A 26,194-nucleotide genomic window follows, 5' to 3' on the forward strand; every position below is an offset into this window, starting at 1 on the left:
GTTGGTCGAGGTAGGTGTTTCGGGCGCTCAAGGGCTACCTTTGAGCGCTCCTGGATCTTCTTCCCCTGTCCCTTCTTCTTCATCTTTTCAAGGCTTCACGGGATCTGAGATCCCTTCGCGTTCACCCGCTCTCTCTGTACCCCCGAAAGTGAAGGGACAGAGAGAACAGAAGACCCTTCATAAGACGACTTCCAAAAAGTCGTCGTCTTCTTCGGCACGGAAGTCTACGACATCCTACGCCGATGCGGTGAAGGCCAAGCCTAGCTCTTCTCACTCAAAGAGCTCAAGAAGCAAGGCTTCTAAAGAGAAGGCCCACGCTCCGGCCGAGCCAGTGCCTTCTCCGGCATCCACCGGATCCACTCCGGTTACTCCTGTTGGGGTGGCGGGACCTAGTGCTTTTGATCCCACCACCTTCTCAGCAGGAGTTTTGCAACAAGTGGGAGAGATGGTCGGCTCTCTCGGTACGAGATTTGAGCAAATGTTTGCTCAACTCTCCAGTACCATTAATCAGTCCGGTCAGTCAATCCAAGACCTCTCTAACCGTGTTAGAGAACATGATGACCGTTTCGCTGGCCTGACTCAGGCCCCACAAGCGAACTTCCCTGTGGCAGGTACTGGTTTGGTCCAGTTACCTCCATATGAATCCCTGCCAGCTTTCTCTATGAATAATCCTTGGAGGGTGGCAGCTTATGCCCCCTTCAAGGATGGCATGATCTCCATTCCGGAGTGTGGAACAAGAAGGATTGAGGACTTCGAGTTCTACCCCCCTGGATTGACTCAGCCTTTCATAGGGTATGCCAGACTGACAGAAACAGCCCTCAATAGAGAGGACAAAATCTCTAGGGAGACTGTTATATACAGTAGGGATCATGCACAGAGGGAATGGGTTCACTGCCTGGAGGATTGGGATTGTACGAATACCAAACTCCAGGCATTCAAGAGCCCTTTCACTATCTTTGCCACGGAGGAGGAGGCTTCTCTTCCTTTTGCGACTAAGATGGTGGAAACGACTCTCCAGGCCGTCCTTAAGGACGAACCCGTTCCACAGTTGAGGGAGGCGGAACCAACATCTCCGCTCTTTCCTGCCTTCGGAGAACTGTGGGAGAACTTGCCGAGCCACTTTCCACAGTAGGGAAGCTGAAACCAGACTGTGCGATGGACCAGTTTGGCGAGAAGCTCCCTAGACTGCCTAATAGCCTTATTCAGGCAGAATTTGATGCCCGTATGAGATTTGGGAGGTCACTTAACTCCCTTATCATCACGGAGATGGCTGCCCTTTCTTATGCCACCGAACCACTCTTCAAGATACTGGCTAAGTCTCAGCTCCAGTCAGTTCAAGCTGATGCTTTCGACTTTTTTACTGTCAGAAGGAATTGTCGAAAGCATGTATTGCAAGAAGCAACTATTAGGCATGAACCTAATAGGCTTCTTGCTTCCAGCATGTGGGGTGGGGACCTCTTCCCAGAAGCTTCTGTGAATGAGGTACATCACGAGGCTGCTAGGCTTAACCCCAGAGCCTTAGAGGCCAGATTGGGGTATCTCATCCAAAAGGAAGCAAGAGAACCCCCCCGCTTCTGGTAAGAAACTGAAGAAGACTGGTAGGAGGTTCCAACCATACCAGAAACAGCAGCAACGGCAACACTTCGTCCAAGCTGTCCCAGTTACACAACAGGGGCAGCCCTCGACGTCTAAACAGACGCAACCCATCCTCCTGTTGTCTCCTCAAAACCAGCCCTCGACTTCATACACCGTCTCGCCAGCTTTCAACTCAATGTATGAGAGCCACGCCTTCCCAACCTTTAACAGGTTCTCTAGGGGAAGCAGGCGACAGGTCACTTCGCCAACAAGGTACAGGAAGAGCTGCAAGAGGCAAGCACTTCAGAGGAGGGCACGGATGTCAACCCGCTCAACAGCAGTGAGGCTCCCCAGGTAGGAGGGAGGCTGTTCCTCTTCCGTCACAGGTGGGGGTTCAGCAAATGGGCACAGAGCATTGTGTCCAAAGGATTGGGTTGGAGTTGGATCAAAGATCCCCCACCAAACAAGTCATTCTATCAGATACCATCAAAGGAGTTGACAGATTATGCGGAGGAACTCCTTCAGAAAGGAGCTATTGCGAGAGTCAAGCATCTAAAATTTCAAGGACGCTTGTTCAGCGTGCCAAAGAAAGGCTCAACAAAAAGAAGGGTAATCTTAAACTTGTCAAAGCTAAACTCTTTCATTCGTTGCGACAAGTTCAAAATGCTGACCATCTCGCAGGTGCGGACCTTACTTCCCCGTGGGGCCGTCACCACCTCTATCGATCTTACAGACGCATATACTATCATATCCCTATAGCCAGACACTTCCGTCCATTCCTAGGCTTCAAACTAGGAAATCAAACCTTCTCTTTCAAAGTGATGCCCTTCGGACTGAATGTAGCCCCCAGGGTATTCACGAAAATAGCGGAAGTAGTAGTCCAGCAATCGAGATCACAAGGGATAATGGTAGTAGCGTACCTCGACGATTGGTTGATCTGGGCACCAACTGTCGAGGAATGCCTCAAAGCCACAAAGAAGGTAGTGCAATTCCTGGAACATCTGGGGTTCCAGATAAACAAAACGAAATCCAGATTCACTCCAGAGACTCGTTTTCAGTGGCTAGGAATCCAATGGGATTTATCCTCCCACAATCTGTCAATTCCGGTGGTCAAAAGGAAAGAAATAGCCAAGTCTGTGAGGCAATTTCTCAAAAGCAAACAAGCTTCAAGGAGAAACCAGGAAAGAATCCAAGGTTCCCTTCAGTTTGCCTCAGTGACGGACATCCTTCTGAAAGCAAAACTGAAAGATATAAATCGAGTTTGGCGGTCAAGAGCAAACGCCAAGTCTCGAGACAAGTTGTCAGTGATTCCACAGATCCTTCGCAACCAGCTCCGTCCATGGACAAAAGTGAAGAACCTTGCCAAGTTAGTACCCCTTCAATATCCCCTTCCGGTGTTAACCATTCACACGGATGCCTCCCTGTCCGGTTGGGGGGGATATTCTCAATTCAAGCAAGTTCAGGGGACTTGGTCCGTCCAGTTCCGCCAGCTCCACATAAATGTGCTGGAAGCAATGGCGGTGTTTCTTACCTTGAAGAGACTCCTACCCCCAAAGAAGTCTCATCTAAGACTAGTTTTGGACAGTGCAGTAGTAGTACACTGCATCAACAGAGGAGGGTCCAAATCCAAACACGTGAATCATGTCATGATAGCCATCTTTGCTCTAGCAAACAAGCACAAATGGCATCTATCTGCCACCCACTTGGCAGGGGTAAGAAACGTTATAGCGGACGCACTGTCCCGGTCAGTCCCTCTGGAGTCAGAATGGTCTCTAGACGACAGGTCATTCCAGTGGATATGCCAGAGAGTTCCACAGGTCATCCAACATAAGAATCTTTTCCGGCCTCACAAGCGAACCACAAGCTCCCTTGCTATGTGGCCCCCAACCTGGACCCTCTGGCTTATGCCACGGACGCCCTGTCGTTAGACTGGAATCAATGGAAGAAAATCTATGTATTTCCTCCAGTGAATCTTCTTCTTTTGAAAGTTCTGAGCAAACTGAGGACTTTCAAAGGGCTAGTAGCCCTGATTGCTCCAGACTGGCCAAAGAGCAACTGGTATCCTCTGCTTCTGGAGTTGGGTCTCTGGCCTCAACGGATTCCCAACCCCAAGCTGTCGCAACCAGTACAAATGAGGACTGTGTTCGCTTCCTCAGGAATTCTTCAGACCCTAACTTTATGGACTTCATGAAGTTTGCGGCTAAAAAAGATGCTAACGTTGATACACAAAACATCCTTTTTCTGGAATCAGATAAAAGAGAATCAACTATTAGGCAATATGACTCAGCTGTCAAAAAGTTAGCATCCTTCCTGAAGGAAACGAACACTACAACCATGACAGTTAATTTAGCTATATCCTTTTTCAGATCCTTGTTTGAAAAAGGCTTAGCAGCTAACACCATTACTACCAATAAATCGGCTTTGAAGAAAATCTTTCAGTTGGGTTTCCAAATAGACTTAACAGAATCTTACTTTACGTCTATTCCCAAAGCCTGTGCTAGACTTAGACCTTCTCAAAGGCCTACTTCAGTTTCATGGTTCTTAAATGACGTCCTCAAACTAGCCTCAGATACTGACAACTCGTCTTGCACATTCATAATGCTACTTAGAAATACGTTATTTTTATTAAGTCTGGCCTCAGGAGCCAGAATTTCAGAACTGTCGGCTCTATCCAGAGATGCGGGTCACGTAGACTTTCTCTCCTCAGGGGAAGTTCTACTTTCTCCGGATCGCGGCTTTTTAGCTAAAAATGAGGATCCTCTTGCAAGATGGGCCCCTTGGAAAGTCATCCCACTTCCGCAAGATCCTTCCCTTGCCCAGTATTAACTTTAAGAGCCTTTCTATCTCGTACATCCTCTAGATCCTCAGGTCCTCTCTTTATGAGAGAAAAGGGTGGAACTTTATCAGTTAAAGGAATCAGACAGCAGATCCTTTACTTCATTAAACAAGCCAACCCTGAATCATTTCCAAAAGCACATGATATCAGAGGAGTAGCTACCTCAATTAATTATTTCCAACATATGAACTTTGAGGATCTTAAAAAGTATACTGGATGGAAATCACTGACAGTCTTTAAACGTCATTACCTGAAGTCCTTGGAATCATTAAAATTTTCAGCAGTAGCAGCGGGAAACATAGTTTCCCCTGATTCTGCACAGTAGTTGTAGTATAAGATCCAGGTCTCCTTTCTACCTACCTCGTCCAACATGCCTCACCCTACTGCTATGCTCTTCGTGATACTCTAGCCTTAGCCGCTAGGATCTTATTGGTGGACTGCCCCTTATTTTTTTGCTAGGGGCACCCACATTTTATGCATATAAATGTGCTTCAGTGTCTCTACCCTTATTTTTATGCTAGGGTAGAACACAATGAGTTTGTATATTTTGTAAATATCTATTAATTTTAGTGAATCTTTATATTCTATTGTGATTACCATTATACTATTCTGTACTACCATTATCTAGTTTAAGCTAAATTTTAAAGTACTTTATGGTTAATATAGTGTAATTGGTTTTTTGATTCACTTATATTATATACCAATCTTTTTACAATTTTGTTTCATTTTGACCTTTTATTTCCATCTTGTCTGTTTCTCTGGTACTACTTCATAGGCCGACACGAGCTGAGCCCAGAAAAGGGATTTTGATGAAGGAAAAATCTATTTCTGGGTGATTGGCTCGTGTCGCCCTATGAAACCCACCCTGTTTTTTCCTTACCCACCCTGCAGGACAAGATGACCATTTATAAAGGATGGCCGCTAGAGGCGCTGCTCTCCGCTTGGCGTTGGTAGTAGTAGTAGTAGCGGACGCATCACCCTTTGGTATCAGCTCTCTCAGGTGGGGGATTTTGTGATGGAAGGTCTAAATGGTAAATGACTCGTGGTAGTGATCTCACTCGCCCCTGTTACCATACCGACACTTCTTTTATAGAGTGAGCGAGTCAGTTTAACTGACATTTTCTTGATTTTATTTTTTCTCTGGTAATATTAGGATTAATTTACCTAGAAATAATGAACTTAAGGATATTTCATAGGGCGACACGAGCCAATCACCCAGAAATAGATTTTTCCTTCGTCAAAATCCCTTTTTTATGTCTTCTAGTCCAGCATCCTGGCTATTGCCCTCCGTTTTACGTGTCGGCTAAGGCTAGCTTTTGAGCAGTCGGCTTGTTTTCCTTCGGGAAACTAGCCTACTTCTCCTGGATGTCCCCTTTCTCTCTCACTCGTGATTTCCCTCTCACTCTTTTTACGATGTATTTTTCATTTAGGGGTTTGCATGTTAGGACGATCAGTTTAGGCGGTTTTGTTGCATTATCACCTCTTGGTCCATCTGCGATCAGTTTGTTGCATTATCGCCTTTTGGTCCTCTCGAGCTCACGTGGTCGCTCGACCTAGGCTGTTTTGTTGCATTTTCACCTCTTGGTCCACCTGCGATCACATCGAGCCACTGGTCGCCCTAGTCCCAGTCCCCTTCCCCTCCTCCCTTGTGGAGGGGGGGTCTGTCCTGGCTTGCTTACGGTCGCTATAGCAACCATCCGAGCTCCACTCCCCCCTCCCCCCTGCTAGGGGGGTCACGGGAGTTTTGGACAGCAGGGAGTACTGCTGGATCGCACATGTTCTCTTTGAGCTTCGGAGGGGCTCCGGTGTGATCAGAAGGGGGTTGGCCACCCCCCTCTCTTTGCATCAGTTCTTCTCCGGCGTTCTTTGTGCTATGATTCCTCTTCCCCCCTCCTCACTTCTAGTATGTATCATATCCCTTCATCTGCTAACGGAGCGCCCGCTTGCTATTAAATTTCTGGAACATCTAGGGTTCCAAATAAACAGGACAAAGTCCAGACTCACTCCGGAGTCTCGCTTTCAATGGCTCGGCATTCAATGGGACTTGACCTCCCACAATCTGTCAATTCCTGTGGTCAAAAGGAAAGAAATAGCCAAGTCAGTAAGGCAATTCCTCAAGTGCAAACGAGCATCAAGGAGAAACCAGGAAAGGATCCTAGGTTCACTCCAGTTTGCATCAGTAACAGATGTTCTGTTAAAAGCAAAACTGAAAGACATAAATCGAGTTTGGCGCTCAAGAGCAAATGTCAAATCTCGAGACAAGTTGTCAGTAATCCCCCAGATTCTTCGCAATCGTCTCCGTCCATGGGCGGAGACAAAGAACCTGTCCAAGTCAGTTCCTCTTCAATATCCTCCTCTGGCGTTGGTTATCCACACAGACGCCTCGCTAAGCGGGTGGGGAGGATATTCCCAGTTCAAGAAGGTTCAAGGAACGTGGTCATCTCAGTTCCGCCAGCTTCACATAAATGTATTGGAAGCCATGGCAGTATTTCTCACTCTGAAGAGGCTTCTCCCAGCAAAGAACTCTCATATAAAGTTGGTCTTGGACAGTGCAGTGGTAGTGCACTGCATCAATAGGGGAGGATCCAAATCAAAACATGTGAACCATGTCATGACAGCCATTTTCTCTCTAGCAACCAAGTGCAAATGGCACCTATCCTCCACCCATTTAGCGGGAGTAAGGAACGTGATAGCGGACGCCCTGCCTCGATCAGTTCCTCTAGAATCAGAGTGGTCCCTGGACAACAAGTCATTCCAGTGGATATGCCGGAGTGTTCCGGGTCTCCAAGTAGATCTATTCGCATCTCAAGCGAACCACAAGCTCCCTTGCTATGTGGCCCCCAACCTGGACCCTCTGGCCTATGCCATAGACGCCATGTCCATAGATTGGAGTCAGTGGAACAAGATATCATACATCTTTCCTCCAGTGAATCTTCTATTGAAAGTCCTAAACAAACTCAGGACATTCAAGGGACAAGTAGCTCTAGTAGCCCCGGACTGGCCCAAGAGCAACTGGTATCCTCTGCTTCTGGAATTGGGTCTCCGACCTCGACGGATCCCCAATCCCAAACTATCTCAGTCAGTACAAATGAGGACTGTGTTCGCTTCCTCAGGAATTCTCAAAACCCTAACTTTATGGACTTCATGAAGTTTGCAGCTAAAAGAGATGCAAATATTGATCCTCAGAATATTCTTTTCTTAGAATCAGATAAGAGGGAATCAACTTTGAGACAGTATGATGCTGCTGTTAAGAAGTTAGCAACTTTCCTGAAGGAAAAAAACACCAGAACCATGACAGTCAACCTGGCTATATCCATTTTCAGATCCTTATTTGAAAAAGGATTAGCAGCTGGCACTATTACCACTAATAAACCAGCTTTAAAGAAAATTCAGTTTGGTTTTCAAATGACTTAACAGACTCATACTTTACGTCTATTCCTAAAGCTTGTGCTAGGCTCAGGCCTTCTGAAAGACCTAGTTCAGTCTCATGGTTCTTGAATGATGTTCTCAACTGAGGAAAACTCTATTTTTGCTAAGTTTGGTCTCAGGAGCCAGAATATCAGAACTGTCGGCCCTTTCCAGAGATGATGGACATATAGAATTTCTTCCCTCAGTAGAAGTCTTACTATCTCCAGATCGTACTTTTTTGGCAAAGAATGAGGACCCCTTAATGAGATGGGCCCCTTGGAAGGTCATCCCTCTTCCTCAAGACCCTTCTCTTTGTCCGGTGACGACTTTACGAGCCTTTCTGTCTAGGACATCCTCTAGATCCTCAGGCCCCCTCTTCATGAGGGAAAAAAGTGGTACTATTTCAATAAAGGGAATTAGGCAACAAATTTTTTACTTTATTAAACAAGCAAACCCTGAATTATTTCCTAAAGCCCATGACATCAGGGCAGTAGCCACCTCCATTAATTATTTTCAGCACATGAATTTTGATGACTTAAAAAAGTATATGGGCTGGAAATCACCGACAGTTTTCAAACGTCATTATCTCAAGTCCTTGGAATCTCTAAAATTTCCAGCAGTGGCAGCGGGAAACATAGTTTCCCCTGACACTGCTCAGTAGTTGCAGTCGAAGATCCAGATCTCCTTTCTACCTGCCTCAACTAATAATGCACCTAACCCTACCGTTATGCTCTTTTGGTCCTTCAGCCTTAGCTGCTTAGGAGGATACCTATGGTGGAGTGTCCCTTATTTTTTTGCTAGGGGCACCCACAACTATATTGTACATATGTTATCTGTAATGGATTGGTGTTGCTACTCTTATTTTTATGCTAGAGAAGCACACCAATATATTGAGATGCTTTGTAATTTTCATATTTATAGAAGTTTCAGTGAGTGTTCTTCCTTGATGTGTTGCTTATTGAACCTCACTTGTATTAGTTAAGTTATCATAAGTTAGTTTAAGTGTAATTTTAAGGTTAACTGTATATAATTCATTCATTAGTTTAAGTTAACTTTATTTTATGATAACTTGTAAGCTCTCAATCAAATTATATTTATTCCTTTTTACTTCTTTCGTTTTATTGAGACCTTCCTCTTTCTTATTTTTTCCAATCTCGTGCTAATTCTCTGGTACTATTTCACGAAGCGACATGAACTGAGCACAGAAAAGGGATTTTGACGTAGGAAAAATCTATTTCTGGGCAAGGGTTCGTGTCGCCCAGTGAAATCCCCCCCTGTTCCCCGCCCTGCAGCCCAAAATAGGCATCTAACGACAAGGATGGCCACCAGAGGTGCTCCAGTCAGCGTGCTGGGTAGCGTAGTAGTGGTAGTTGCTGAATCCGACTGTGTATCAGCTCTTTCAGGAGGGGGATTCTGATGAAGGAGAATTCTAAATGACAAGAGGTTCTCTCTAGCAACCAAGTACAAATGGCACCTATCCTCCACCCATTTAGCGGGAGTAAGGAACGTGATAGCGGACGCCCTGCCTCGATCAGTTCCTCTAGAATCAGAGTGGTCCCTGGACAACAAGTCATTCCAGTGGATACGCCCCAGATACCATACCGACACCCTCTTTTTATTTAGGGTGAGCGAGTCAGTTATTCTGACATCCTCCTGAATTTATTTTTTCTCTGGTATAATGTTAGTATCATTTACCTAGAAATAATGAACTTAGGATTATTTCACTGGGCGACACGAACCCTTGCCCAGAAATAGATTTTTCCTACGTCAAAATCCCTTATATAATATATATATATATGTATATATGATATGTATATGTATATATATATATATATATATATATATATATATATATATATATATATATATATAATATATATATATATAAATACATATATATATATATATATATATATATATATATATATATATATATATATATATATATATATATATATATATATATATATATATATATATATATATATATATATATATATATATATATATATATATATATATATATATATATATATATATATATATATATATATTATAATATATATATATATATATATATATATATATATATATATATATATATATATATATATATATATATATATATATATATATATATATATATATATATATATATATATATATATATATATATATATATATATATATATATATATATATATATATATATATATATATATATATATATATATATATATATATATATATATATATATATATATATATATATATATATATATATATATATATATATATATATATATATATATATATATATATATATATATATATATATATATATATATATCTGAAATAAGAGTGACATCAATAACCTTTAATCATACAATAACTACTGTAAAAGGTAATACATCTTACCTTCTTATAAATGCTGACCAAAGCCTTGGCAACTCTTTTATCTTGACAATTAAAAATAGAATGATGAAAGATGATCAAGCCAGTAACACCAACAACCTGCGGCTGGAAATCACACCACCATCCTTCCCCACCACTCTGTTCCAACTAAAGGAGAAAAATAACTCAGAACATCAAATCAAACAATTTGGTAAACTCAGGTTTGATAATAAATTTTGTTGTTTCCAACAAGAAGTTTACAAAACATGCATGTTACATTTAGGAGGTATCTCACTATTATGCAATTAAATTATTACATTCAACTGTGGGTTTTCACATTATGTCTCTTACACTCAAGACTTGCATCCCTTATCACATGGTTAAATCAAATGACTTGCATGTAAAACAGCTGCTTAAGTAGCGGTTATTTACATATAAAAACTAAATCTCACATTTCTTAGATATAAATATCATGCTTCTAACTCTGCCTTAAGACTTAGCTACAAACAAGTGAACCGAATAGCATTATAAGTTTGTAAAAGATGACATCTCTCCATACTAAGGAGAGTTATGTCTCGTCTGTTGAATGTTCTCATTCACTAACTTGGTTTATAAACAGGGGAGTCACAGAATACTATTAGGAAGAGCCAAAAGGGGTACTCAGGGTAATATGTTTGTAACTCAAGTATATGATTGGTATTAAATAATAAAAGGTAATCTAGTAGATCAAGCAAAATTTCTGACCTCTCGAGGATTCTTCTAAATGAATTCTTCAAAAATCTCTCTTTGGTAGTGATTACTATGCAGTTAAAGAAGGTAATCCATACAGACATAAAAAAGTCTAAGTCTAACTAACACAAAAATGATAGTCTAGTCTAAAACATATGAAAGCCTCTCATTTTTACTGATGCTTAACAGCTACTTAACTAAAAGGAAGCAATTAATTTTTAAGCTTTTCAGCTATCATGTCCTCCAGCTTAATGTAATGACATGAGGCCAATAGCTATTTAGGAGGGAGTTCTCAGGTCCTCCATTATTGCTGTATTTCATTGATTAGCAATACAGGCCATCCTAAAAGCTTTCTGTAGCAGCCCTTGGCCACTGCATGAATTGCTTCCTGTCCTTTACTTTTCATCCAACTTCAACCTCTTCCTGCTTCCATTTTCAGCTGTCACTTCAAGAGGAAATATACTTGATTGAAATCAGCAGCCTCAACATGGATTACTTCTTATGTAATGCTAGATGTGACCTGGATAGTTATACCTAATCTAATACGTAACCTCCTTGTATTCATATGAAGCACAACAAAACTAGTCTATTTAATGTTATGAGCGCAACATCAGGGAGGGATGAGAAATTATTTGGTATCACAAAGTTCAATATTCCTTTGTCAAAAGTAGTATGATCCAAAAATGCAAAAGGATCATGGCAATTCTGCCAAGGTTAAGAGTCCACAATGTCTCTAATCTAATTAAGAACAAACATAATTTCCTAAATGATCAGAATGCATAAAAAATGAATAATCAAGAATACCTGGTTAAAAACTGTTGTAGCAAACAATGGTTTGTAAAATTAGAAATGACAAGGCAGGTGATTCATACAAACTTACAAGACATGTGGTTGAGCTGCACAATGATGGCTTTAAGCTTATGACTCCTATCTGCATTTGATCAAAAGTTCAGTCAATGTATAGCAAGGCTGTCACCAAGCATTTATAAAAAAATTTCAGAAAATTCAAATATTTCATGTGCAATGTATATACGTATTTATTTTATAATGACAAATGTATTCAACACTGAAATATGAGAATTAAGCCTTTTTCAAAATTTCAAAGCTAATGAATACCTTCATTTTCAATATAATGCAAAAATGTTTACTTGTGTGCTCATATTAAGTTGTTAAAAGATATTAATTACCACGGCTTCAATAAATCTTTTTTTTATAACCTCCAATTATTTATGGTCTTGAGGGTTAGTAATATTATTATTCATGAACTCTACAAACTTTCCTTAATTTGCTTTCTCCTTTTCTATTTTCTCATGTGAGCCAAAGTTCTCTAAATATTCACTATACAGTGGTGTTATTCCACTTTCACTGGTATGGGAGATAAATGAGTTCCTTGCTTTTAGTGTTATAAACAAGAAATAATTCAAAATGTTTCTGAAGAGAAACATTCAAGATACTTCTTAATCTTTTCTTAACCAAAAATCCTTAAAACTACAATATAATTAGACTTCCCTTTGGGCTTCCTAATTTTGCTCTCATTTCTGCCTATCTTCTTCCTTTACCTTTCTATACAATGACTATTGAGTTCCCCATTAGCAGTAATTTATATTTTGCCAAACATACAAACCTCAAGTTTATTAATATAGGATATTACTTTAGGTGAAAGCTGGCAATGGTCATTCAAACTTGTTGGCATGGTAGTTGAAATATCAACAGGTCTGGGAAACCCAACCCACCTGTCAGTCATCACTTTGCATTCCAGCCCAGGTGACAGATGTGAGGGTGGCCATATACTATGTCAAGAACCTTAGGTTTGTATGTTACGAAAAATACAAATGACTTTTGAAAACCTTACATTTTTTCCTACACAAATACAAACCTTCATTCTTTACATAAGAGTTTCACAGGGCTTGTCTAGCACTGAAAATCGCTGAAAATCACAGAAAATCAGCAATTCTGGCCCCAATATGCACCAATTTCCAGTTATCGGTGCTAATAATACAGTATTGGCACTGATACATAACTAACAGAGGCGCCATTGACCGGTGACCAGTCCTGATAAGTACTACTGAAAATCGCCAATTTTCGGTTATCGGCAATTTTCACTTATCTTCAAGCCATCAGAACAGAAACCCCCTTGATAACTAGGGACTTCCTATATTGGGAAATTATCACTAGTGTGCAAATCATAAACTGTATTCCAATCCAATCTGTCCCCGATACTAAGCTTGTTGTAGAGTTCCCTCCAGGAATTTGAATACAGATACCTTCACCCAACAGTTCCTACTGTTATGTTAACTGCAGGTCTTTGTTTACCTTTTCCAACGTGAATGCGTCTTCATATTGTAACGAGTCATGACTGGCTGGAGCAATTTATATACTGCACCATTTCTTCATTTGGGTTTTTTATTTGCGTAAATCACTGTGCATGATGGGCTCATGATAATGGGGATACATTACAAACAAATGAGCTACAAAAATATAAAAGAGTGAGTTGTTTTACACTAGCTCTAAATTAACAAAGTAAAAATGGTATTCTGTCTGGGGCATGCATCACTAACTCCACCTGCACACGAGTTTGGATGAAGTATGAAGTTTGCCAAAGTCATAACTCTTTATGAATTACTTTGCCATAATTCTCAGCAGCTTGAGCTCACAGAACACCAGAAATATTGTCTGTTACTATGGTTCAGTTTCATTGTTTTCATAGTGAGCTTGCAGGAGGTTTGTTATACAGCCAATTCATATGATATGGATAATTCCAAATAGTAATAATAAATCATATATTTTTTGCCTTAAATTCTTAAGAAAGCTGTTGGGAGTTTGTTTTGATAGCTTATATAGTTTTGTATAATATGAATGTGTGATAAGTTTTATTGTCGTCGATTCTTCATTGATGGCTACAAATTTTTTTCTGTCAGCCTGATTATGTTAGACTTGAAAACTATCCTGCCTTAATCTGAGAATAGTAGATAGAAGATATATTGGCATTGGATTAAACTCCTAGTTGCTTTGATGAAGAAAAAATGAAGTACAGTGGTCACCTGGTATTTGCGGGGGATGTGCACCAGACTCCCCCACAAATAGTTAGAACTCACGAATACTTGGAACCCCTATAAAAATCCATAAAACGACCTATTTTGTTAGTTAAAACTCAAGAAAAAGCCAATAAACATTTTTATACCTAGTTTCTTTAATAGTTTATCACAAAAAGTGCATTTTCTGGGCTCAGTTCGTGTCGCTGCGCGAAATATCCCTTTAATCCATTATTTCTAAGGTAAATGCACTAACACATACCAGAGAATAAATAAAATAAAGAAAAGGTCAGTACTACTGACTCGCTCACCCTCTAAGAGGGCGTCGGTATGAACACTAGGGCGAGTGAGACCACTACCACGAACCACTTACCAATAGGAATCTCCTACGACAAAACCCCCACAAGAGGGGAGCCGACCCACAGAGTGGGCAGCAACTACTACTACTCCATCCCATGCTGCCGACTGCTGCGCCTCTGGTGGCCATCCTTTTAAGTTAGCGCACTGTGTACACACGTACCTTTTTTGCTCTTCTGTTTTTTGTGCCCCTTTCAAGGATTTTACTAGTTATGGAGCGTTCAGCCATCGCAGCAGCTAAGTTAAGTAATCTGTTAAGGTTTCTATTTGGTTTTTTCCACCTTGAGTCAGTATTTGCCGTTTTTTAGGTATAAATACTGGCTCTTGGTCGGAAGCATGGCGGCATTGTTCTGCCTCGTGGCGGGTTCGTTCTTGGTCTTCCATACCTAGAACCTTCCCTTGTTACTTTATGCTCTATGGCTAGTTATCTATATTATGTTAGGGGTCCAGCCTACTTGGTTTATGTCATGCATGCATGTCTTTTTACCTTGCGTAGGCATTTTCCATCCAGACCCTAGCCACAGCTCTTAGTATCGGCCCCGGCTAGCTTTGAGTGGTAGACTTTCTTTCGGGTTAGTCGTACACTCCTGGATTTTTTCTCCTACTGATTTACTTTCTTACTTTTATTTTAATTTAATTTTAGTAATTTTATGTATTTTAGGTTAGCCTTCGGCGTCTGGCATATTACGTAGCCTAGGTCCCGTATTTCATGGTCCCCACCAGTTTATTGCTTCCTCTCATCAGTTTAGTTGCTTCTCTATAGCATCTCACTGATTAGTTGGTTGCTTTAACCTAGGCTATGTTTATTGATGTGTTTTCTTATGTTACCGCTCCGTGGTCACCATGTGATCGCGAAGCAGCCAGGCGCCCGTCCAGTCACCCTCCCTCCTCCCACTCTCCCATAGAGCCGGGGGGAGGGAGGTCTGTCCTCGCTCGCTCCACCCGTGCCTGTCTCCCTCTCTCCCTAGGCGGAGGGAGTAGGGGAGGCTGGACAGACCCAGGACTGGACTTGACCGTTCTCTTGCTTCACGGTGCGCTGGGGTGGCTAGGTAGGGGGATTGGCCTTCCCCCTCCGTTGTTACTCCGTTGTCCCGTTGTTTGCTCGAGTCTGTTTCGCCCTCTCGCTTCTTCCCGGATTGTTGGTGCTTTTTATCTTACCGGAGCTCCGTCAATCACGTGGAAGGTTGCTAGTTCACCCTTACGGGCGGACATCAGGCGTACAGTTGGTCTTTTCTAACCATCCCGTCTCGCTGATATCGCGAGACGAACACCGCCGCGAACCGGAATTATTCCGGTACTTAGTGCTAATTAGGCTTAAGTGTTTTAGTGTTTATTTTAAGCTATCATAAGTTTAATTTAAGCTAGCTTAAGCCGAGTCCCTCCCTTACCTACGTTGTCACACCGGATCTTTCCGGGGTTATAGCCTATTCAGGCGGTAAGGGAGGGGTTATGCCCAAAATTTTTTCGCGCTCCGGCATGCAGCGGAGTTCTGTTAGCCTATTAGCCTGTAAGTGATGTCTTTAGGGTACTCATGTATCTTTTCACTTACAGACCACCAACTGAGCATCCAGGATGCAACGCCATGCTCCAGGACCCCTGTGGACATGAAGTCTGCAGGTCCCACGCTCCATGCGCGACTCCGCACGGGAATCTGCAGGTCTGGTTCCACGAAACCTGCACCATATGTTACGATCTCGTGAGTCAGTTCTTAGACGGGGTAAGTATTCCCAACTCCGTTCGGTAATTCCAATAAATGTTTAGATCTTAAGTTTAATTTTAATCTTTTATTTTAAGCTTAAGCTCCTTTTATATTGGATGGTACATCCCCTATGTCTTTAGACTAAGCCTAATATTAGTTAAGTTTTAATCTTAAGTTTAAACTTAAAACTAATGAACTCCCTCTCTTCCAGGCTCCCGCCGTTAGAGATACCGCTCTGGCAACCCTGAGGGCTTGGGTCGGCGGATTCGGGAAGAACGCCGCCAAGGGACAGCCCTACATTCTAGAGAAGAGGTTGGCTGTCCTAATCTTCCCCGGCGGCAAGTCGACGGGTTACGTCGACCCGGCAGAGGCAGCCCCGACTATGGCGGCGATTCATCAACAGCTCGCCGCTTCGATAAAGGAACCAGGCCAAGATATCTCGTCGGACGTCGTGACACTTGATTTGAATATAGAACCCATGGTAGGTGTTGACGACCTGTTGGTCGAGGTAGGTACGTTGGACGCCCAAGGGCTTCCCTTGGGCGCCACTGGGTCTTCTACTCCTGCTAACTCTCCAGCTTCCTTCCAAGGCTTTACAGGAGCTGAGCTCCTTTATACTTCTCCTGACGCTTCAGTAAGACCTAAGGTCAAGGGCCAGACGGTTGTAAAAACCCTCAAAAAGACGTCGTCGTCGTCCAAAAAGACTTCGTCGGCATCAACGTCTCGTAGTCTCTCCGGCTGCAAACCCCGGAGCAGAGAGGTCTAGAGCTTCTGTTTCAAGCTCCAAATCCTCAAAGAGCAGGTCTTCCAAGGAGAGGCCACGTTCTCCGGCTGAGCCAGCAGTTTCTCCTCTCCCCTTGGTACCTGTTCCAAGTTTACCCATCCACCTCCGCAGCAGCTCCGGTTTTGGATCCCAATGCTGGACTGTTGCAACACATGGGAGACTTGGTCGGCTCTCTGAGGAGCAGCATGGAGCAGATGTTCTCCCGGTTGTCCGACAGGATTACGTCTCAGGACAATATTATCGCCGGACTTAATCAGGCCCCTCTAGCTACTCCCCCAGCTTTCGGCACCGGACTAGCTCAGCTCCCACCTCATGACTCTCTGCCTCCGTTCTCTATGAATAACCCCTGGAGGGTGGCGTCATACGCCCCTTTCCACGACGGTCTTATTTCCATTCCGGAGTGTGGTACTCGAAGGATTGAGGACTTCGAGTTCTACCCGGAGGGTCTCCAACCACCGTTCATTGGCTACGCCAGACTCACTGACGCAGCCATGACTAGAGATGACAAAGTCCCTAAGGAGACAGTCCTCTACTCACGTGACCAGGCTCAAAGAGAATGGCTCAGGTGTTTAGAGGATATGGATTGTTCAAATACGAGAATTCAAGCCTTCAAGAGTCCCTTCACCATTTTTACGATGGAGGAGGGAACTCCTCTTCCCTTTCTCAGCAAGATAGCAACGGTCACTATTCCAGCTGCCCAGAAGGGGGAGTCGTTGCCACAGCTAAGGGAAGCAGACCCCACATCTCCTTTGCTCCCTTCACTCGGAGAATTGTGGGAAGATTTGCCCAACACCTTTTCGGCTGGCAAACTCAAACCAGACTGTGCTATGGATCAGTTTGGTGAGAAGCTACCTAGACTTCCAGACAGCCTCATTCAAGCTGAATTTGAGGCCAAGACTAGGCTAGCCAGGTCCATTAATACCATGGCAATGATTGAAGTAGCAACTATTGCTTACGGTTCTGAGCCGCTCTTCAAGCTTCTCACCAAGTCACTGACGCAAACAGTCCAGTCTGACATGTTTGAGTTTGCTACAGCCAGAACTAACTGCCGGAAACATGTCCTCCAGGAAGCGACTATTCGTCATGAGCCGAATAAGTTTGCTTTTTCAACCAACATCTGGGGGGCAGACCTCTTTCCTGATTCAATGGTAAAGGAGGTCCAGGCGGAAGCGACAATGGCTTGAACCAAAGCCTTAAGGATCGTTGGGGTCTCACTGCAAAGAGATGCCAAGACCAAGCAGCAAGAGGTAAGTCTCAGCGGAAACCGAAACGTTATCAGCCTTACCAGAAAAAGCAGCAACGCTTCACCCAGGCTGTTTCGGCTGTTCCGTTGGTACAATCACCGCCCAAGCCCACCCTTCTACTTCTAAGGCTCAATCACAGCCCATCTACGTGATTTCCCCCCAGCCTCAACCTTCCACCTCCTACGCTGTCTCCCCAGCCTTCAACCAAGTGTTCGAAGGCCAGGCCTTTCAGCAATATGACCACTTTGGCAGGGGAGGCAGAGGTAGGGGATCCTTTCGTCAGAGAGGATCAGGAAGGTCTCTCAACAGGGGAAAACACTTCCGTGGAGGCCGCGGAGGTCACTCAACCCAGCAGCCGTGAGAGCTCGAAGTAGGAGGGAGGCGTGTCTTCACCGGCACCGGTGGGGATTCAGCAAGTGGGCACAGAGTATTGTGTCGAAAGGCCTGGGTTGGAGTTGGGTCGCGGATCCCCCTCCATCCAGACCTTTCCTTCAACTTCCATCAAAAGAAATGACGGAGTATGCGGAGGACCTCCTTCAGAAAGGAGCAATAGCGAGAGTCAACAGATTAAAATTTCAAGGTCGCTTATTCAGCGTTCCAAAGAAAGGCTCACAAAAAAGAAGGGTAATCTTAGACTTGTCCCGCTTAAACTTGGCCATTCGCTGCGACAAGTTCAAAATGCTGACCATCTCGCAGGTGCGGACCTTACTTCCCCGTGGGGCCGTCACCACCTCTATCGATCTTACAGACGCATACTATCATATCCCTATTGCAAGACAGTTTCGCCCTTATCTGGGCTTCAAGATAGGAGATCAAGCATTCTCCTTCAAGGTAGTTCCCTTCGGTCTGAACGTGGCACGCAGGGTGTTCACAAAGTTGGCGGAAGTAGTCGTCCAACAACTGAGGTCTCAGGGGATAATGGTAGTAGCGTATCTCGACGATTGGTTGATTTGGGCTCCAACAGTCGAGGAATGTCACAAAGCCACACTGAAAGTAATTCAGTTCCTAGAGTATCTGGGGTTCAAGATAAACAGGACAAAATCAAGACTCACTCCGGAGTCCAACTTTCAGTGGCTGGGCATTCAATGGAATCTATCCTCCCATACTCTGTCGATTCCATCAGCCAAGAGAAAGGAAATAGCGAAGTCAGTAAAGCAATTTCTAAAGCACAAATTTGCTTCAAGGAGAAGCCAGGAAAGAATCCTAGGTTCCCTCCAATTTGCCTCAGTGACAAACATCTTGATGAAAGCCAAACTGAAAGACCTAACCAGAATCTGGCGCTCACTAGCAAATGTCAGGTCCAGGGACAAGTTGTCATCAGTCCCACAGGTTCTACGGAATCGTCTACGCCCCTGGGCAAAAGTGAAGAACCTGTCAATATCAGTACCCCTTCAGTTTCCTCCTCCGGGGATTACCATCCACACAGACGCTTCATTAAGCGGCTGGGGAGGATATTCTCAGTTCAAGAAGGTTCAAGGAACCTGGTCACCCCAGTTCCGCCGGCTTCATATAAACGTATTAGAAGCGATGGCAGTGTTCTTGACTCTGAAAAGGTTATGTCCGCCAAAGAACTCCCACATAAAGCTAGTTCTGGACAGCGCAGTGGTAGTCCATTGCGTAAACAGGGGAGGCTCCAAGTCACGACATCTGAATCATGTCATGGTAGCCATCTTCTCCCTGGCGGACAAGTTCAGTTGGCACCTCTCCTCCACCCATATAGCTGGAGTGAGAAACGTCATAGCAGATGCTCTATCCCGCTCAGTTCCTCTGGAGTCGGAATGGTCACTGGACAACGGTTCGTTCCAATGGATTCTCCGGAGGGTTCCAGGTCTACAAGTAGATCTATTCGCATCTCAAGCGAACCACAAACTCCCATGTTATGTGGCCCCCAACCTGGACCCTCTGGCCTATGCCACGGACGCCCTGTCCATAGATTGGAACAACTGGGAGAAGATTTATGTCTTTCCTCCAGTGAATCTTCTCCTGAAGGTACTGAACAAACTCAGGACGTTCAAGGGTCAAATAGCTCTAGTAGCCCCAGATTGGCCGAAGAGCAATTGGTACCCTCTGATTCTGGAACTGGGTCTTCGTCCTCTTCGAATTCCCAATCCCAGGCTCTCCCAGTCAGTACAAATGAAGACTGTGTTCGCTTCCTCAGGAATTCTCAAAACCCTAACTTTATGGACTTCATGAAGTTTGCGGCTAAAAAAGATGCAGATATTGATCCACGAAATATTCTTTTCTTGGAATCTGATAAAAGGGATTCAACTTTGAGACAGTATGATGCTGCAGTCAAAAAGTTGGCAATCTTCCTGAGAGAATCAGATATCAGAATCATGACAATCAATTCAGCTATATCCTTTTTCAGATCTTTATTTGAAAAAGGCTTAGCAGCTAGCACTATTATGACAAACAAGTCAGCCTTGAAGAAGATTTTTCAACTCGGTTTCAACATAGACTTGACAGACTCTTACTTCTCGTCTATTCCCAAGGCTTGTGCTAGACTTAGACCTTCAGTGAGGCCTACGTCAGTATCGTGGTTCTTGAATGATGTTCTAAAGCTGGCTTCAGAAACGGACAATACGACATGTTCATTTATAATGCTCTTAAGAAAAACTCTATTTTTATTAAGCTTGGCTTCAGGAGCTAGAATTTCAGAACTGTCGGCGTTATCCAGAGATCCGAATCATATAGAATTTCTTCCCACAGGGGAAGTTCTACTTTCTCCGGAACGTAGCTTTTTAGAAAAGAATGAGGATCCTTTGTTGAGGTGGGAACCGTGGAAGGTTATACCCCTTCCACAAGATGTTTCTCTTTGTCCAGTATCGACCTTACGAGCCTTTCTGTCCAGGACATCCTCATCCTCGTCGGGTCCTCTCTTTAAGAGAGAAAAAGGTGGTACTTTATCTATTAAAGGTATCAGGCAACAGATCCTGTACTTTATTAAGCAAGCCAACCCTGATTCCTTCCCTAAAGCTCATGATGTCAGGGCAGTTGCCACCTCAATTAACTATTTCCAACACATGAATTTTGATGATTTGAAAAAGTATACTGGATGGAAATCGCCGACAGTATTTAAGCGTCATTACTTAAAGTCCTTGGAAGCTCTGAAATTTTCAGCAGTTGCGGCGGGTAACATAGTTTCCCCCGACTCTGCTTAATCTTAAATTGAAGATCCAGTTCTCCTTTCTACCTATCTCATTCAACAGTGTGTCTATACCTACCATGTTCATCTACGTCTACCTTGAGTCTTAGCTGCTCTTGTGATGGTACAGTGGGTGTCCCTTATTTTTTTGCTAGGGCCACCCACAATTGTTTGTATATTCTGATCTCTATGATGTGGTCCCCTTATTTTTATTTTTTGCTAGGGTGACACATCTACATTTGCAATGGTTACGGGTTTTGTATACTAGTCATATACATTTGTGGTTTATTTATATTATTCCCTAAGCTTGTTCACATTCAATTTATTATTATAATTGCTTTATTTACTTTGTACATATTAACTATACACAAATGTTAAGATCAACATATATTCCATGTAAGCCCTGTACATATATGTTAACTTTAAGTTAATTTTAAGGAATATTTTCTAACTAGTATAATTGTGTATATGTATATTTCTTAGCAATTATATTTCTTTATTTTATTTTAAGTTTTATTGAGACCTTATTTATTTATTTTCTTACAATCTTGTGCTAATTCTCTGGTATGATTTCCCACAGCGACACGAACTGAGCCCAGAAAAGGGATTTTGACGTAAGGAAAAATCTATTTCTGGGCGATTGGTTCGTGTCACCCAGCGAAATATCCCTTTAATCCATTATTTCTAAGGTAAATGCACTAACACATACCAGAGAATAAATAAAATAAAGAAAAGGTCAGTACTACTGACTCGCTCACCCTCTAAGAGGGCGTCGGTATGAACACTAGGGCGAGTGAGACCACTACCACGAACCACTTACCAATAGGAATCTCCTACGACAAAACCCCCACAAGAGGGGAGCCGACCCACAGAGTGGGCAGCAACTACTACTACTCCATCCCATGCTGCCGACTGCTGCGCCTCTGGTGGCCATCCTGAAGTTAGCAGACAATCTTGAGCGCAGGGATGGGTAGGGTGGGATTTCGCTGGGTGACACGAACCAATCGCCCAGAAATAGATTTTTCCTTACGTCAAAATCCCTTTTATGATGAAATTGATTAAAAAACTGGATTTTGTGGATATTTCTCATAGAAAAATGCTGCGAATGGGCAAATTTCCTGCAAATAACGGGGGGATATGTTTCAGAGAGAAAGCTGTGAATCCGCAGAATGTAAATATGGGAGGTCCACTGTAAAATAATGAACAAGTGATGAGCTACATCCTGAATTTTGTATCAACCCCATATATCAATAGGAGTGTGACGACGTATGCATAAGTTCCAGGGAAACTATGGTTGAAGGATAACATGGTATTGGGAATCTCTCATGAGGGTGAAAACTCCAAGTCAGCGACTACTTCAATTGCCTAATAATAGTCAATTATTTTTGGTGAGAACCATTGGATAAATAATGATGAAAATATTCCTTTGTTGAATAGGCATCATTTTCGGATTTTGTATCCTTTTCCCAAAAAAGAGTAATTTATACACAAAATAGATCATTTGTTTGTAACATTTATTTTTGTCTACCTGAAACATGTATTCTTTACACTAGGGGGGCATGAGGACTCATGAAGTTCAATACTATGCAACTGAGGGTTATTTGGCAACTTGACTGCATGGCAAAGATAAAAAAATTATAGACTATTATGATAATCTCCAAATAAGAGATTAGGAGTAATATGTCTCACGCTACTGAATGGTTTTTAACCCTTAAACGCCGAAGCGGTAAAAAAAAAAATGTCTCCCGTGTGCCGGAGACGTTTCAGAGTGAGCGCGGAAGCGGAAAAAATATTTTTTTCAAAAAATCACAGCGCGCTTAGTTTTCAAGATTAAGAGTTCATTTTTGGCTCCTTTTTTTTGTCATTGCCTGAAGTTTAGTATGCAACCATCAGAAATGAAAAAAATTATCATTATCATATATAAATAATGCGATATATGATAGCGCAAAAACGAAATTTCATATATAATTGTATTCAAATCGCGCTGTGCGCAAAACAGTGAAAGGTAACAAGTTACTTTTTTTTTCGTTGTAATGTACACTAAATTGCAATCATTTTGGTATATAACACATTGTAAAACGATAAAAGCAACACAGAGAAAATATTATCACAAAATAATGCATGAATTCGTAACGCGCGGACGTAAACAAATATTTTTTTCAAAAATTCACCATAAATCTAAATATTGTCCTAGAGACTTCCAATTTCTTTCAAAATGAAGACAAATGATTGAATATTACTATACTGTAAGAGTATTAGCTTACAAATGCAGTTTTCGACCATATCTGACTAGTTAAAGTTGACCGAATGTCGAATTTTTTTATATATATTTTTTTATATGCAATTATTTCAAAATTAAAAAAGCTACAACTTTCAAATATTTTTTGTTTTATTCTACATGAAATTGCGCACATTTTCATATATAAAACTCTATGAAATGCCTAATATGCAACGGAGCAAATATTCCGAGAATGGGACTTACGCATTTCGGAGATTTGTGGCGGAGAATCCGCGCGCGGAGGGAAGGAAAGTTTTTTATAAAAATTTACCATAAATTTAAATATTGGGCTAAAGACATCGAATTTGTTTCGCGATGAAGATAAATGACTGAATATTACTAGACTGTAAGAGTTTTATCTTACAATTGCGTTTTTCGACCATTTCAGTAGAGTCAAATTTGACCGAACGTGGTTTTTTTTCTATTTATCGTGATTTATATGCAAATATTTCGAAAATGAGAAAAGCTACAACATTCAACTATTTTTTGTTGTAGTATACATGAAATTGCGCACATTTTCATATATAAAACTTTATGTAACGGCTAATTTAAAATGGTGCAAACATTACCACAATCGCACGCATGATTTTTTTCGGAAGAGTTACCGCGCGGACGTAAGGAAAAAGTTTTTTCATAAATTCCCCATAAATCGAAATATTGTGCTAGAGACTTCCAATTAGTTGCAAAATTAAGTTAAATGATTGAATATTACTAAAATATAAGAGTTTTAGCTTACAATTGCGTTTTTCGACCATTTCGGTAGAGTCAAAGTTGACCGAAGGTTGAAATTTTGGCACTTATCGTTATTTATATGAAAATATCTCAAAACTGACAAAAGCTACAATCATGAGTATTTTTTTGTTGTATTCTACATAAAAATGCGCACATTTTCATATATAATACGCCATGTAACGGCTAATTTAAAATGGTAAAAAAATTATGTCAAAGTTACGAAATAATTTCCGAGATGTATCACAGATACTTTTTAGTGCGGCAAGATAGAAATTCGCGCTTGCGCGCCTGCGAAACGATTGTAAACAAAACAACACCTTGATCCGTGAACTCCCAGCATCCCCCAAGGCGCGTGATTCAAGAGTTTTTGGCTGGTAGGCCTAAAAGTATTTTTCTGCGAATTTTTAAAAAAACATTTGTATGTCGACGTAAAATACGTCCAGTCGGCACCCGAGAGACAAAAAATGTCGACATAAAATACGTCCAGTCGGCGTTTAAGGGTTAAATAGAAGATTCATGGTAAAATTGACTGAAACAGGTTCCGTAGTCACTCAACCAAGTTTAAAATCCATTTAACGTTACAAAGGAGGCTGTCTATTTTGATATGTTGTTTTGTCAGCTTAGCCATGTATATCCCAGATTCGTCCGATTCAAGCTATATAAATCATCTTTATACCATTCCGGATTCTACCGAGATGCGATGGATGAACTCCTCTCTAGAGAAATTGGCCATAAACAGTGGGTTGCTGATGGTCTTCAAGAAAACTGCCAACAACTACGAGAACAATTGTTTCCCTTGTTATCCACATTGGATTTGATAGTTTTTAAGAAATTATTTGTTAAATGTATTAATGATTTTATTACTGATGTTCATTCTCACCACCAGAGAAAGTTGAGAGCTTTGGGGATATGTACTCCTGATTTTAGCAATTGTAATTCTTGTATTTTTAATTATTCTAACTATGTACTTTCCAAAAGAGAAGAATTTTTGTTGTCGTTTGGCCTTGACTTCTGTGTCCCTTCTTACAGACCTAACTTTGCTTATTTCTGGGCTCAGCCCGTGTCGCTTCGTGAAATATCCCTTCAGTTCATATTTCTAAGGTAAATAATGCTAACATTACCAGAGAAAACTAAAAAAGGGGTATGTCAGAGTATCCTGACTCGCTCACCCTAAATAAAAAGAGGGTTTCGGTATGGTACTGGGGCGAGTGAAACCACTACCAAGGGCCTCTTGTCATTTAAACATCTCCTCCACCAAATTCCCCCTGCTAGAGAGAGCTGGTACACAGCCCACGCCAGCAACTACTACTACTCGCTCCCCCACGCCAAGACCAGCGCCTCTAGTGGCCATCCTTTCCGTTAGCAGCATCCTGCACGCACGTTTTTTCTCTTTTGTGATTTTGTGCTTACGTTTTCGATTTTCCTTACCATTATGGAACTTCAAGCCATCGCCGCAGCTAAGTTAAGTACTGCCTAAGTGTTACACGTAATTTTAGCCAGTCAGGACCCGTTTTATGGCCGTTTTTTAGGTATTATAACGGTGCCTCCTGCGACATGGCTTCAGGCTCGCCATACCGGCTCGCCTCATGTGATTCATTACTAACTCCTTCGGTCTTCTATACCGTTGTAGCTACGTCTGTGCAGTATTTATGCTTATTTATACATGTGGTGCAAGATGTGCTATTTGTATTTTATTTGTATTTTATTTTGGGAATCTTATGCCTTTATGTCTTAGCTCAGTGTTCATGCATGCATGTGCCTTTGTCTAGGTCTGTTAGGCATGTGGGGTCGTATGCCCCTCTCTCTCTTTTAGTCCTACCACCCTGGCCGTCGCCCTCCATTGTTGTTGGGCTTCCTACCTTACAGGTAGATTAGCCTAGCTTCTCTAGGACGTTGCTTTTCCTTTGTCTTATGATTCCCTTCCTTTCTATTCTGATACGGTGTTTTATTTACGTTGCATGTTAGAGACGGTTTGGGCTAG

At 42.0% G+C, this 26,194-nt stretch overlaps 1 protein-coding gene across 3 annotated transcripts in view; it reads right to left on the reverse strand.

Annotated features, from left to right (window-relative positions):
• LOC135217351 (WASH complex subunit 4-like) overlaps positions 1-26,194 on the reverse strand; it is a 953,363-nt gene that overhangs the window by 608,556 nt on the left and 318,613 nt on the right. For all 3 annotated transcript variants that reach the window (XM_064253202.1, XM_064253195.1, XM_064253186.1), the window contains one exon: positions 10,238-10,381. In XM_064253202.1, coding sequence (XP_064109272.1) covers positions 10,238-10,381 — 144 coding nt within the window. The remainder of the gene's footprint in view (positions 1-10,237; positions 10,382-26,194) is intronic.

This window comes from Macrobrachium nipponense, chromosome 19, assembly GCF_015104395.2.
Source record: "Macrobrachium nipponense isolate FS-2020 chromosome 19, ASM1510439v2, whole genome shotgun sequence".
NCBI classification, from domain to species: Eukaryota; Metazoa; Arthropoda; class Malacostraca; order Decapoda; family Palaemonidae; genus Macrobrachium; species Macrobrachium nipponense.